Source organism: Cladophialophora bantiana, assembly GCF_000835475.1.
Source record: "Cladophialophora bantiana CBS 173.52 unplaced genomic scaffold supercont1.2, whole genome shotgun sequence".
NCBI lineage: Eukaryota > Fungi > Ascomycota > Eurotiomycetes > Chaetothyriales > Herpotrichiellaceae > Cladophialophora > Cladophialophora bantiana.
In genome coordinates, this window is record NW_015971576.1 from 480,546 (window position 1) to 494,764 (window position 14,219).

The window sequence follows — 14,219 nt, forward strand, 5'->3', positions numbered from 1 at the left end:
GGGTTAAGCTCCATGCGTGTGTTTGTGGCGTTATTTGATATGCCCGAGAATGATACCCGAACTAGCTAGCTACCTTCATATCATGTTTGTCAATTGCGTCAGCGTCGCCGTGCATTAATTGATTAATTAATCACATGGCTAGTTAGGTGTTTACAAGTATGCATTGTTCTCAGGTAGGTGCCCTGAAAGGGAGGCAAGCGTCCAGATGCACCCAAACGGACCGGATCTCTATATAAACATCGAAGAGCTCCGCCGTCGACGGAACAGTTCAAATCATCCATCAACATATTTATTTACCAGGCTGCCGAAAGGTGAAACATACACACAGTCTGTCTCTCACCAGAGCCATCGAGTGATCCATGGATTCATCCAAGTACTCCCCGTTCACCGTCCTGGAGACCACCTACAAGGTCGTCGACAACAGGCACAACATCAGCGTCTACACCTTGATTCCCAAGACCTTGCAGCCGCCATCATCGTCACCGCGGCCCGTGATAGTCAAATTCCACGGTGGCTTCCTCATCACAGGCACGGCGCTGTACCCGGACTGGTTCCCGCAGTGGCTGATCGAGTACGCGCTGCGCCACTCAGTGGTGATGGTGCTCCCAAACTATCGGCTGGCACCCGAGGCCAGGGGGATGGAGATCATGGAAGACATGCACGATTTCTGGCGCTGGCTGAAATCCGATTTCCAAGCGCACCTTGACGTCGCCGCGCCAGGGACCAATGTCGATCTGCAGCGGGTGCTGTGCACGGGCGAGAGCGCCGGCGGGTACCTGTCTATCCAGAGCGCGCTGGGGAGTGCGACTGACGGCGGCATATTGCTCCGCGCCGCCATCGCGACGTATCCCGCCCTGGATTTGAAGTCAAGGTTCTACACCGAGGAATATTCCAAAGTCGTCCTAGGGGCGCCGACGGTCCCGAAGACCGTCATGGCCGACCACCTGCGCGCGCTCGACGAAGACGCAAAGACCGGGAACAGGAGAATCGTCACTTCCGCGACGCCCCCGGAGAGATTGCCCCTGTCGCTCTCGATGGTGCAGCAAGGCCTGATGACCAAACTCCTGGGCGACGAGAGGGTCTTGTTCCCGTTCGAGAGAGTCGAGGATGTCAACCCTGACGTTGTGCCGCCCATCTTGATCATCCACGGGCAACATGACAGCGCAGTCCCTGTAGAAGGGAGCGAGAAGTGGGTAGAGAAGGCCAAGGAGAAGCTCGGAGACGACAAGGTTGTGCTGGTTGTCCAGCCCGGTGAACACGGGTTCGACACGAACGAGGATGTAACGCTTGAGACGCCGTGGTTGAAGGATTCACTGGCGCCGATTACCGCGACGTGGCTGGGGAGAAAGTAGGACTCGGGTCCTGAGCTGTCAAGTTGAAGATAGATACAGGGCACCACTTAGCATGTACCAATGTGGTAGACAAATAGCAGGAAGGGTGCTTATATGGCGTTAAAAGAGGTTGCGCATCAGCATATCATCCCATTCGTGTTAGAGAGAGCTTCATACTCGACGAATGTCATGCCTTTGTAATCAAAGAAGCCCAGGTCTGTCCAGAGGGTTGATGCGTCGACGCTGACTACCAACTTATGTGCACCCGGACACTTTAATGGCTCAGCTATATCGAGTTCCGATGGCCAGTCAAGCCCAGCAACAGGGGGAAGGCAACGATATTTGATCACCAACCTCTCTGAATTATCCTCGATCTTGCATGTTCCATCCGGGAAGCTAGTGGTGCTGACAGGTGGAATTTCTATGTACTATCTCAGCAGCCAAATCTGCAAGATCAGCCGTTTCTGAACCTAGACAACTAGCTAAGTCAGGCCATCGCGCAGATGAAGTAGACGAAATATTCGGCTTCGACCATGTTTTCCAGAAGGTTTACAAGCGAATGGCGTGTGGCGGTGTTAATACAGACACTGAAATACACTGGCTGTGGTCCAAATTTTGAGGAGCTTCATTGTGGAGACTCTTGGGACTTGTATCTCGTTCTGGAAGAAAACTGGACTCCTGACAGTGAGTGCCTTGTGCTTGGTATCTGCATATCCTAGAGCCTGTAACTAAAGGTCGATGAAGGCGGAGTGTCTCCAGGTACCGAGTTTGGCCCCAGTTCGTGTATCGCAACGAAGCTGGTAAACGAGGGCAAAGTCGTTGGCGACAATGAGGTCTCGGGTCACTCATAGGCTACAGCGGCGGGGCCATCAGCAACCACGAAAAAGGTATTGGTTTGCTCGCCACAGATAGACAACCATTTAGACTGTAAGCAGTACAGAGGACACGGAGACGTTCCGACTGGAACGCCTGCTGGGAGAAGCGTTCGAGGCTTCAGATACGGTAGCACGAAGCCTTAAAGCGGAAGCCCAAATCTTCTCAGCCTTGCTGCTATTGATTTACTATTTCGCTAGGACAGATACTATATAGCCTAGTTGTTTCTCAGCACCAACCACTCCACCTGCATCTCTAAGCCCTTTAGGACTAGTGACTCAGGGTTTTTTAAAACTCCGATTTCCGAGTCTCTCCTTCCCAAACTTCTATTCTATCTCGCCATTTATATCAAGCATGTCACCCTTGTTGCGGGTCTATGAATCCTACCATTCTAGGATTATGCTCTCTTACAAATTGGGCCTTGCCTTCAACAATGTTGAGGGGCCGAGTGTGTCCACAGGCACGGCCTGAGGGCCGTTCTGCCAATCTCAAAGGGTCCTCCAAAGAGTTCATGGCCTCGGTAACCTGAGTCGCTGTCATCCTCCCTTGGACTGCAAAGGCGGAACCTGAGTTGGTCCTTAAGCTGGATTAGACCCTTGCACCGCTTCAGCTGTCTCGCCATTTGCCAACATCACTGCCTGGTAATACACATTGGGAAACTCGAAATACGATTGCCCTTCTACTGGGAAGGACACTATCTCATTGCTAGTGGAAGAACACAACCGTATCTTTTCTTCCCTGAAGCTGAGGCCGCGACCTGCATCTAGATGCCGCAGGGAAATTATGGGAGAGATTGCTCCAAAGTTTGTGCCTTCCCTCATTGTCTTCGGATCACTGACGCCACTGCCGGCGCCCGAGTATCGTTCTCAAGTTCGTGCTCTTCTTATACTGGAACCTTCGCTACGCGGGGTTTTGGCATCCATCCGAGAACTCCCCTCCCTATGGCACACTCTCTCAGGCCGCGACCCACGATTAGGCTCTGTTCCTGGGCTTCAGTGCTTGCAGGACCTCTGCGAGTGGATTGATACGGGAGAACTCAAGCTTCCAGACGGCGCAGTGCCCAATTCGTTGAGCATGCCTTTCACTGTCGTCGTACAGGTTGTTCAGTATTGCCATTACCTTTTGCAAACAACGCGAGACCGGCTATCACTCCAAAATTATTCAACATGTGCGTCTCGGCGGCATACAGGGGTTTTGTGTTGGCCTACTGACGGCAATCGCCCTGGCCTGCTCTCGGACCAAAGAAGACCTAGATAAGTTCTGTTCAGTGGCTATTCGCCTTGCTGTGTGTATTGGAGCTTATGTCGATCTGCATGTCTCACGGGGACACCAACACGCAATCATCTCTTGTCACCAGGTGGGCTGAAGAGGATGGGCGTGACCGGGTTTAGCAAAGCATAATAGACTACCCTGAGGTTTGTTAATTGAGCTCCGTATGCTGTGCTTACTGACGCTTATATTATATTGCTGTCGTCAGTGATGATACTGATGTGACCATTACTACCAGCAAAAGGACACTGAATTAAGTCAGCGGTTGACAGATTAGGGAATTGCGACGAAGGCACTTGGGATAGACGGCTGATATCATACCACCAAAAACAGCGAAATCATGCATTGTGTTTCGAAGCTCTGTGATTCAGTGCCGGAACTAGCGTTTCCGCACGCAGGCGAACTTCAGGCACTGGTTCGGTCGAACTTCGATGCCCAGGTATTCTCTAATGACGTGCCGCTGCGTCAACATGCGTTGAAATGTATACTGATTGACACGGCGAACTGGAACTTGGCAATGACAGCTACCGTGTCGCAACTAATGGTGACAACTCATCCACTGTGCCTCTTATTCGGGCTTCGTGACTGTATCCCTCCTAGAATTGTCCGCGAATCTGGTATGAAGCCCGTGAAAATGTGGCACGAGAAATTGGTTACGACGACGAGTTTCATCATGGACAAGGAGTCCTGAGCGTCAGCACCAACACAGATGCTATTTGTAGGCCGCTCGATGTCTACCCTGACCACGCAGTGGCGGTGAGTGGCATGAGTTGCAGGTTTCCCGGTGCCAATTCCCTCGACCAGTTCTGGGAACTCCTTTCGAACGGAGTATCAAAGCTGCGGGAAATGCCATCTACGCGATTCTCGGCAGCCCATTTGAGATGTTCTAGCCAGGAACAGAAGCAATGCTTCTGGGGCAATTTTGTCGATGACATCGACGCATTCGATAACCGATTCTTCAAGAAGTCGTCTCGGGAAGCAGCTTCTATGGATCCTCAACAACGGCTTCTCATGGAAGTCGCCTATGAAACGGTAGCATCGGGAGGTTATTTTTCAATGCGGCCAGGAGTTGACTCTGATCGTACTGGTTGCTATATCGGTGTCTGTGCAAACGACTACAACGACGTTGTGGCTTCTCATCCCGCCATTGCATTTTCCTCTCCCGGTACATTGCGAGCTCTTCTGAGCGGTAAAATTAGCCATTATTTTGGATGGACTGGGCCTTCGCTCACTGTCGATACGGCATGCTCCTCTTCTGCGGTTGCAATCGATTTGGCGTGTAAAGCCATTGTCTCTGGAGAGTGTAGTCAAGCACTTGCCGGCGGGGTTAGTCTCTACACTAGCCAGTATTTCTATCGGAATCTTGCCGCGGCTTCCTTTCTCAGCTACACCGGCGCTTCGAAACCATTTGATGCTGCGGCCGATGGTTATTTTCGCGGCGAAGGTGTAGGACTGGTCATGTTAAAACAGCTTTCCGCTGCCATTAGAGATGGCGATATGATTCGCGGAGTCATCGCCGCTTCTGCTGTCAATCAGAATGCGAACGCAACCTACATCACGGTCCCACATTCGCCATCCCTAGTCGAACTTTACAAGAGAGTCTGCCTCAAGTCAGAGATCTCTGCAGAGGATGTGTCGTATGTGGAAGCACATGGTACTGGAACGCCGGTAGGAGACCCAATCGAAATGGAAAGTATTTGTCACGTCTTTGCTGGACTGCATCGGCCTGACCTACACTTTGTGTCTTCCCTCAAAGGAAACATTGGTCATCTAGAAGGTGCATCAGGGGTTGCCTCCCTAATCAAGGTCTGTCTCATGATGCGCCATGGGCAAATCCCAATTCAAGCGAATTTTCGGAAGTTGAACCCAAAGATAACACCGTTGGAGGTGGACCATGTCGAGATCCCTACCAAAACACAAAAATGGAGCCAATAGAGCCCTGCGGCTTGCGTCAACAACTACGGAGCGGCAGGAAGTAACGCTGTTCTCATTGTACGTGGACCTCCATCGGGAGTGTCAACAACTGGAGAAAAGAAGTCGGGTCCATTGTGCAGCCTTGCCAGAGTCCCTATCTGTATCACGGCTGCATCGCCGGAGAGTCTAAAGCGTTATTGTTGAGCGCTGAGGCTAAAATGTGTTCAAATTTCAACCAGACACATGAATCTCTGCTGTCCAGCATCGCTTACAACCTTGCAGCTACGCAGAACCTGCAATTGCCGTACGGCAGCTCGACCTTAGTCACAAGTATACCAGAGCTAGTCGTATGGTTAGAAGAGCAAATCTCGTTGCCTTCGAGAGAGTGGCGCCCGAAAGTGGCGCCACGGCCAGTTGGGTTCTTCTCTGGTCAGGTTGGGGATACTGTTTATCTCGACAGGGATATCTACGAATCATGCCTTCGACTGCGATATCATCTTGATAGATGCAATGCTGTTCTAAGATTGCAAGGATTCCCAAGCCTCTACCCCAGGATTTTCGACTTCGGCCCCAAATCAGATATCGTTGCTTTACACTACATGCTATTCGCTATCCAGTACTCAAGTGCGATGACCTGGATTGACTGTGGCCTAAAAGTCGCTGCTGTGCTCGGTCACAGCTTTGGGCTCGTGGCTGGCCGCGCAAGTATTATCAAAGAAAGGTGGAACCATGATCGCGGTGCTATGTTTGCCATTGAGGCCGGCGCTGAGACGATCCTCTCTATAATCTCGAGAATCAACGAACCCGGCTCAGGTCACAAGGTTGAAATAGCATGTTACAATGGTCCCAAAAGCCACGTCCTCGCCGGGAGTAAGGCATCTATGGGAGCGCTAGAGGCGAGCCTTCAAGGTCCGAACCCTGGTATGACTTCGATCATGTTCAAGAGGCTCAATGTAACGCATGCATTCCATTCAAGCTTAACAGAATCTATGTTACCAGAGCTATTGGAGCTCGCAGGACGCCTCAGAATGACAGCCCCGAGCATTCACTTTGAAGCCTGCTCCTCGGATGTTGACTGGGCTATACTCACGCCAGAATTGATCGTGGATCACACAAGATCTCCTATTTATTTCTCGAGCGCTGTCCAACGGCTTTCTACTTGCTTTGGGCCCTGTACCTGGGTAGAAGCTTTCTCTCTGAGGTCCATGTCCGGCCTCATCAAGCGGAACCTCGAGCCCTCTCATGTCGACTTTCACCATCTTGAGACTCCACTCCTCCACCAGAAAAGCGGACTGCGATCAATTATGGAGGCTGTGATTGGTCTCTGGAAGCAGAACAATGCCGTACAATTCTGGCCATTTCATCGAAGTCAACGATATCAGTACGAACATATGATCTTGCCACCTTACCAGTTCGAGAAGACTCGGCACTGGCTGCCACTGGCGATTCCGTCTTCGACACCCAAGGGTCACCAGGGAAATGAGCCTTCCGTTACCGAAGCTCCATTGCTATCCCTGACAAGTCCACCAGCTTCAAATTCGTCTCCAGTCTCAAATTTCAAGGTCAACATCGCAGGAAAGGAGTTTCTTTCTTACGTCAAAGGACATGCCGTCTTAGGCAAGCCCTTATGTCCCGCTCCGTTGTATGTGGAGATGGTCACGAGAGCATGCCTGGCTCTGAACACGAACGTTGTGCCGAGGAGCCTATGCCTTTCCATTGAGAGCTTGGATATCAACGCTCCCCTTGGGTTGGGCGATACTCTTCAAGTTTCTCTTTCCCCGGAGGTCCAGACGCACCCGGCAAGTACATGGCGGTTCAGCCTGACAAGTGTTGATAACAGCAATCTTACTGGAGTCGCTGCCAGGCCTATCCTACATGGTACAGGATATGTATCAATCGCCACCGACAATAAGAGAATAAATGCTCTTTTATCTCGCTACGAGCGACTGATCGACCTGGGCCAATTCCAGCAATTGCAGAGCGATCCCACTTCTACGGCAATGCAAGGTTCACTGATGTACAATGTCTTCTCCAGCTGTCTCGACTACGCGGAATACTACAGAGGCGTGCGCGGATTCTGGGCCAAGGATGGGAGTGTCGTCGCCACCTTTTGCCAATACCTGACGAGAGTGTTCTGTTATCTTATGCTGTCAGACCCACTGCAATGGACAATTTCATTCACGTTGCGGGTCTGCATGTCAATGCACCCTGCACAAATCTGGTCAATCACGTCTACGTCTGTGTGCAGATTGAGGAAATATTCGTCAACCCTCGATACCGAACATTCGGACCGTCCTGGATTGTGTGCTCAGACCTTACTACACCCAGCAGTGGCAGCGTACTCAACGACATCTTTGTATTTGACGCAGAAACCAAATGCCTCGTATTCTCATCCTCGGAGCTCAATTCTCCAAGGTTGCCAGGACTTCCTTGGAGAAGTTTCTTGTACGCGCCAATGGGCGACCCGATGACCGCCCCGAGACCCAACAACAGCAGCAAAGACTAGCACCCGCTGCAAATACAAGAAACCTGCAGCCCGAATCAAAGGAGCTGACGATTTCGAGGTTAAACCGAGATCTAATTCAACGCGATGAGAACAGAGCCGCAGGAGCTATTCGCCGTGACCCGAAAGAGCCAGTGGCAAGAGTTGCAGACGTCCCGAAGGAAGTACTCGAAGATGACGGCCTCACACTCGAGGAGATCGGTGTAGACTATTTAATGTCGATGGAAGTACTGGGTGAGGTCAACAAGCGTTTTGGCATCACCGTCTCCGCAGACGAATTTGCATGCTTGGTGACCTTTGGCGACTTGCTCAACTGCGTTGCCGAGCAGCGAGGAGCATCAGATGACAGCGATGAAAATGGCGAAATCACGATCAGTGAAACCAAATCTGAGACGGGGACCCCGAAATCGTCATCAACTCCAACGTCCGTTACGACCAATACTGGCCATCTTGAAGACCAGACAGGCCTCCTTTCTTCTCTGGTGAGAGAGGACTTGGGCAACGTAAAGCTGGATCAAGACACCAAGTTGTCGACGCGGGACTAGACTCCCTTTTGAGCATCGAGCTTGCCAACGACGTTCGAAAGACGTTCGGCGTTGTCATTGATGTTACGGGTCTTGGTCCCGAGCGAACATTCGGGGAACTCACCAAGGCAGTGCTGGTCCAGGTGGTATGAATGGTGCGAAATCAATGATTGCACCCTCACCTCGGCGTATTGAACCAGCGATCGAAGCCGACACCCCGATTTCCCGAGCCCGTTTTCTCCCCAAGCCATCGAAAACTCTCTGCTCAGCGGTATGTGCGCCACACACGGAGCCACCTGCTAGCGATCCTTATAGTCCGGCAACCTCGATACATCATGCTCAGCAGATATTCGAGAACAGCAGATACAACTACGAGGCGTTCGCTCAGGAGACTGGGTGCTCTGGATTCTGGAAGCAAGTCTACCCTCTGCAGTCCAGATTGGTGCTCGCCTATGTGGTTGAAGGATTTGAAAACCTGGGCTGTTCGTTGAGCGCACTCAAGATCGGTAGCGTCCTTCTCCAAGTAAAACACATTGCCAGGCACAAGCAACTCTTCCAGCGGCTTCTGCGAATTCTCAGGGACGGAGGGCTGGTTGTTTCAGACGGGAACAACCTGATCCGAATCGAGACAGAGATTGACAAGCGAAGCTTGGGTGCCGTTTACGAAAATATCCTAGTTAAATATCCCCAGCACACCCTTGAGCATAAGCTTCTCCACGTCGCAGGTTCGCAGCTGGCGGGATGTTTACGTGGCGCATGCGATGCCTCTCAGTTACTGGTCCGGAACGCAGAGAACAGAGAACTTCTAACCCAGGTCTACACTCAGGGACCGATGTACCTAGCCATCACGAAACTCCTGGCCAAATTCTTGATACAAGTGTACTACAGTTCCAAGGCTGACGCAACTGTTCATATTCTCGAAATTGGTGGCGGTGGCGGCGCCGGAGGAGGAGCAGGGACCATCAAAACCATTATTGGGCTTCTTGATTTCAGCAAGGTCTCGTATACGTACACTTTCGCGGACAAATCACCCTCACAGGTTGCAGAAGTCAAACCGCAATTCCAAGGTAAGGGTTCCATGAAATTCATGGCACTGATCGTGGACAAGCCTGCACTTGCGGAGCTGCTCGACAAATTCCACACTGTCATATCCATACACGGTGTGCATGCTACGCGGAATCTGGAGCAGTCTCTTGGGACCATTCGCAGCATGCTCCGAGAGGACGGTTTCCTTGTGTTAGTTGAACTCACGCAGAACATGTACTGGTTGGACCTCGTCTTCGGTCTGTTGGATGATAGTTCGTGGTGGTTCCATGATGATAGTGGCGGCCGGCAGCGACATATCCCAGTAGATGAAAGGACCTGCAGCGTGATCTCAGGAAGGCCGGCTTCCAGCACGTGTCCTAGACGGACGGCGCCAGCGAGGAGTCACGGACGCTGAGGATAATCACGGGCTTTGTCCAACACGCCGAGAATGCGAAATTCGTTCCTGGTCCATCTCCGAGACCGAAATCCAGAATCGAGACTCTCGTGGGGGGCCAGGTAGAGGACGTCCTCCTCTATGCTGATGTCTATCTGCCGGATGAAAACGAACCTGATGGCAAACCACGGCCGATCGGTAAGTCATTCATCCGGGCAGCACACCCCATTGCAGACCTAGTCCGCTGATCTACTGACTACTCTGGCCACCGCGTTACTGATCCACGGGGGTGGCCATGTCATGTTCACAAGGAAGGACCTGGGACCCAAGCTGATCCGACTGCTTCTTGAGAAAGGCTTCCTGCCTATCACCGTCGAATATTGGTTCTGTCCCGAGCTCACACTGAATGAAGGGCCGATGAACGATGTCAGTGACGCGCTTGGATGGGCACGATACAAAGTGCCACGACTCAAATTTTTCAAGTCTTCCCAAGTTGTCCCGGACGGGAACCGGGCCGTCGCCATCGGTTGGTCCACCGGGGGTCACCTTGCCGTGACGTTACCGTTTACTGTCCCTACAAAAGGCATCAAGCCTCCAGATGCTGTGCTGGGATTCTATGGCTGACCGACTACGAGTCAGACTGTGGGTTAAAAGAGGAACTGAATTCCCCTAGCCGCGTCGCTCGTGTGTGTGGCTCACTATCTATCTATCTGGAACAGGGTGGAAGAATCCCATCTATCCAGCCTCTGCTGCGTCTTCGCCGAACGACCCGTATGATCGATATGCGGGCATCAAAAGTAAACCGGTAAGTAAAGCTGGATCCTGGATCCTCCCCTCCCCTCGTGGCACGCACGCATAACACAATCAACTCACAGTTGCTCATTCATTGGGATTGGAGTAGTGGACGAGCTATTATCCATCCACCAGCATCGGCCTCACAAAGATGAGGGTGACGCTGGATGACGAGCGCTGGCGCTTCGTGCTGCACATGAACTGGAAAGCTCAGACACTGCCCTTCCTGCTCGAAGGCTTGCCTCCTCGCAAGGAAGGTGAATGCCTCGACCCGGCTCCAATCCTCGCCCAACCGGACCCAGAAAAGGTCGCCGCCGTCAGTCCCTACAGGCAGATCCTCCGCGGCAACTACAAGTCGCCCACATACCTCCTGCACAATGCGGACGACGACTTCATTCCGTGGCGGCAGACGCAAAAGACCTACGAGGCGTTGCGGGCGACGGGCGTGCCGGCAGGGTTGCAGGTCATTGAAGGCGTGGAGCATTTGTTTGACGTCTTTGGGCCCATGTCGGCGGAGGAGCTGGAAAAGGGTTTTGAGACGGGCATGCGAGTTCCTCTGCGAGCACGTTGGTATCATCTGACTGACGTGGAAGTTCAAGAACAATGGAGCGTGGGAAAAAGTTGTCTCTGGTCGCACAAAGGCTGAAGGAGGTAATAAAAACAAGGCTGAGAGCCCCAATCTGGTGTGGCCAAGAATCCAGCGCTGCTGGCGCATGAACAGCGAACTGAGTGTGCTGCAAGACGGAGGCATTTCTATTTTGGGATTTCAGCACAGATTAGAATGCCATTGACATGTCTTGGTCTAGCCACCTCGTCTCTGCAGCCGCCGACAGCTGAGACAAACATTAATTTGGATTTCATCCATGTTTAGGTGCGTGAGAGATCCTGGTAAACGAATGGCCGACAACAGCCTGAGCAGTGGTTTATACCACATTTTCCGTCCTTTGAAAACCCTCCCAGTCTATTTCGTTCCGTAAAGGCCATTCCTTGGTATCCCCCCATGCCGACCTGTCTAAGTATACACGTTGAAAGAGACACAATTTTGCCAACCCAGTTGCATGATCCTGTTTGTTCTCTGACATGCTCGCAGAAAATAAAACTGCTCAGTCGCGAATTTGCTAGTAATCGTTTAGTTAGATCCGGCCATTGAGGTCGGACATGTGCCACACCGCTTAGCATAGTTCGTTGAGAGTTGACGAGGCCGAACAGATTCCTGGGAGTCTCGAACGCTCTGAAAGGCGACGCTCCGGTCATCATAGTAAAGCCCAGCCAAGTTGGCTACGGATGCTCCGGCGGTTGCGTAGCTTCTGGAAATCGCGCTCCGCGGCGGGAGAATCAAGATTGAATGCATATCAACCGGTTTGTGACGCCGCCGTCTTTTCTTGGAACAAAGTTGTCTTTAGGTTGGCCCACTTATCGCTTGCCAGATCTTTGAACCTTTCCCACCATGACCGATTGAGTCTGTTGCTGAGTTCGCGGTACATGTACATTTCAGCCCAGCAGTCTCGACCCCACTCACATCCGGCCATATTGACCATGAAGTCGCGCTCTTGCTCGTTGTAGTGGAACCTAGGGTCCAGAAGGGGTTTTCCGTCTTCGACAGCCTGTCCCTGCTCCGGATGGAGGGCACACGCCCCAGGAGGAAATGAGTTGACTTTCCGTTGGGGGATAAATGCGAAATGTGTCCGGAGGTATGGCTGCGACGCGTATAGATGCTCTAGCGCATCTTGCTCCTTGTGTTCCCACTCCATATGCTTTTGCTCGTAGAGAACAGGGTCCCACCACAGGTCAAGTAGCCGGTCTGTGAATGGAGATCGTCGCACGAAGAAAGACCCCAAGTTGAAACCGTCACAGTCCTGAGGAATGATGATGTCTATGGAGGATGTCAGATTGTCGCCGGTGGGTGACCGGGCGACCGGATCAAGAAATTCGGTGACGGGAGGATGAACGATGTCGAGAGGGTTGTAGACATTGATGTCGCGGTACACATTTCTGTCGAGATTGTTGAATATGTGGGACTGTAGTGACTTTGATGGTTCCATGATGAAGGTGTTCAAGTCGAGCCACCAGAACCTGCGTCCCGTCAGTCATAGGATGCTCAACTCATTTTGCAGACTCTTTCTCCCACCATTCGGCTTTTGGGTACCTGGCCATGGCGTTTCGGATCAGGTCAACCTTTTCCCAGCTCTCACGCCATTCATGAGCGTACCTCTTCTTGGTGCTCATATCTGCAATATCTAATATGTATCCCCATCTTTCGGCATATCTCTTTTTGTTTCTCACGCTGTCACGCTCAATCGCCCATTCTCTGGGGCCTTTCCACTCCATAACGCCGCCGCCCTCATTGGCTCCGAGGATGATGACGAATTTACTTCCGCCGCCTAAGTGGGAATTGCCACGGTATTTGGACAGCACGTCTGCGGCAGAAAAGTTAGAACAAGGCACATATGGGGAGAGGTTCCTAAGAACTGACTTGTCTGGGACAATACAACCGTCGTCAGTGTGACAGTGGACAATATTATAAACAGAAATTTAAACCTCCTCAAGACATTGCCAGCAAAAGTCTTTATTCTCGCCAGGCTGCCTCCTCCTCTTGGATACCACCGATTGCGGCCCAGTTTCTCTGGATCTTTCCAGTTGGCGGACAAAGGAGTGTAGGGACTGAAGACGGGCAGCGTAGAGGATATTTTCCGCTTGGACCGCTGAAAGAAGCCCTCATTTTTGGTCTGGACGCTGGGATATCCTCTCACTTGAGCACTTCTTGCCTTTGCCGCAGCCCACTGATCGTCATTGTTGCTGTAATTGTTGGCTCCAGCGTACAAGCCATTGGGTGTTAAACCGCGCTCAATCAGACCCGGTGCGTTCCATCCTCTGTTGGGTAGTGGTGAAACCGCTCTGGAATAGGACATCGGGGTAGATGGTTGAAGGGAGTCACAGGACGGGGAGAGTCTGCATTCGCATCAGAAGGGACAGCGACTGGCAGTAGTAGGTACTGCGGAGCGGATTGTCTTGCCACTCGAGGGGAGGGTGTTGGCAGAATGGCGTGAAGGTCAATTGAAAACGAAGCGCGGGAGGTTGATTCAGCTCATCTGACTGACTTCAGGTGCAGGACCATCTGCAAACCCGCCGCACGACCAGGATAGTGATGGCGAATGCATCAGCAGCCACATGTACGCTGGATGGTCTCATTGACTAACGGAGCAGCCCAGACTTGAAGGGAGGGAGTTTTGTTTCTCTTCTGGAATTCGACTTGAATAATATTTGAGAAGTTACAAAGCCCCAAAGCCCCAACTGGAAAATCCGACCCTCCACGCACCCGCCTACGCCCACGCCGCCTGCCAAGCCCCTTCCGCCCATTACTCCATGAGGCATACCCAGTACCCTGTAACTGCGAGGTACAAGGCACCTGGACTCGCTGGTAATAGGAAGGGATGTTGGCAGCCGGAAGTGGCACCTTGCAGCAGCACTACGAGGTACCGCGTCCGGACTGAATCGACTCTTCAGCAAAGATGGCAAAATGACAGGTGGCTTTTCTCAAACACCACTTCCATTGACTACAAAGGTACGTCGCAACAACCACCTCTCCTTCATCC

The 14,219-nt window shown here is 52.1% G+C and overlaps 5 protein-coding genes across 5 annotated transcripts; 4 read left to right on the forward strand and 1 right to left on the reverse strand.

Annotated features, from left to right (window-relative positions):
* Positions 1-359: 359 nt before the first annotated feature.
* Positions 360-1,352, forward strand: Z519_01182 (uncharacterized protein; the record flags this gene model as incomplete). Its single annotated transcript, XM_016758939.1, has 1 exon — positions 360-1,352. The coding sequence occupies one exon, from the start codon at positions 360-362 to the stop codon at positions 1,350-1,352; it is 993 nt and encodes a 330-aa protein (XP_016624267.1).
* Positions 1,353-3,813: 2,461 nt separating this feature from the next.
* On the forward strand, positions 3,814-5,408 carry Z519_01183 (uncharacterized protein; the record flags this gene model as incomplete). Its single annotated transcript, XM_016758940.1, has 2 exons — positions 3,814-4,017; positions 4,074-5,408. 2 exons carry the CDS (start codon positions 3,814-3,816, stop codon positions 5,406-5,408), a joined length of 1,539 nt encoding a protein of 512 aa, XP_016624268.1.
* A 197-nt stretch (positions 5,409-5,605) lies between these two features.
* Positions 5,606-8,435, forward strand: Z519_01184 (uncharacterized protein; the record flags this gene model as incomplete). Its single annotated transcript, XM_016758941.1, has 2 exons — positions 5,606-7,689; positions 7,757-8,435. The coding sequence occupies 2 exons, from the start codon at positions 5,606-5,608 to the stop codon at positions 8,433-8,435; spliced, it is 2,763 nt and encodes a 920-aa protein (XP_016624269.1).
* Positions 8,436-8,580: 145 nt separating this feature from the next.
* Z519_01185 (uncharacterized protein) lies at positions 8,581-11,272 on the forward strand (the record flags this gene model as incomplete). The annotated part of the gene is made up of 5 exons (XM_016758942.1): positions 8,581-9,762; positions 9,822-10,032; positions 10,247-10,360; positions 10,554-10,639; positions 10,736-11,272. 5 exons carry the CDS (start codon positions 8,581-8,583, stop codon positions 11,270-11,272), a joined length of 2,130 nt encoding a protein of 709 aa, XP_016624270.1.
* A 706-nt stretch (positions 11,273-11,978) lies between these two features.
* Positions 11,979-13,535, reverse strand: Z519_01186 (uncharacterized protein; the record flags this gene model as incomplete). Its single annotated transcript, XM_016758943.1, has 3 exons — positions 11,979-12,699; positions 12,755-13,043; positions 13,100-13,535. The coding sequence occupies 3 exons, from the start codon at positions 13,533-13,535 to the stop codon at positions 11,979-11,981; spliced, it is 1,446 nt and encodes a 481-aa protein (XP_016624271.1).
* Between the last annotated feature and the right edge of the window lie 684 nt (positions 13,536-14,219).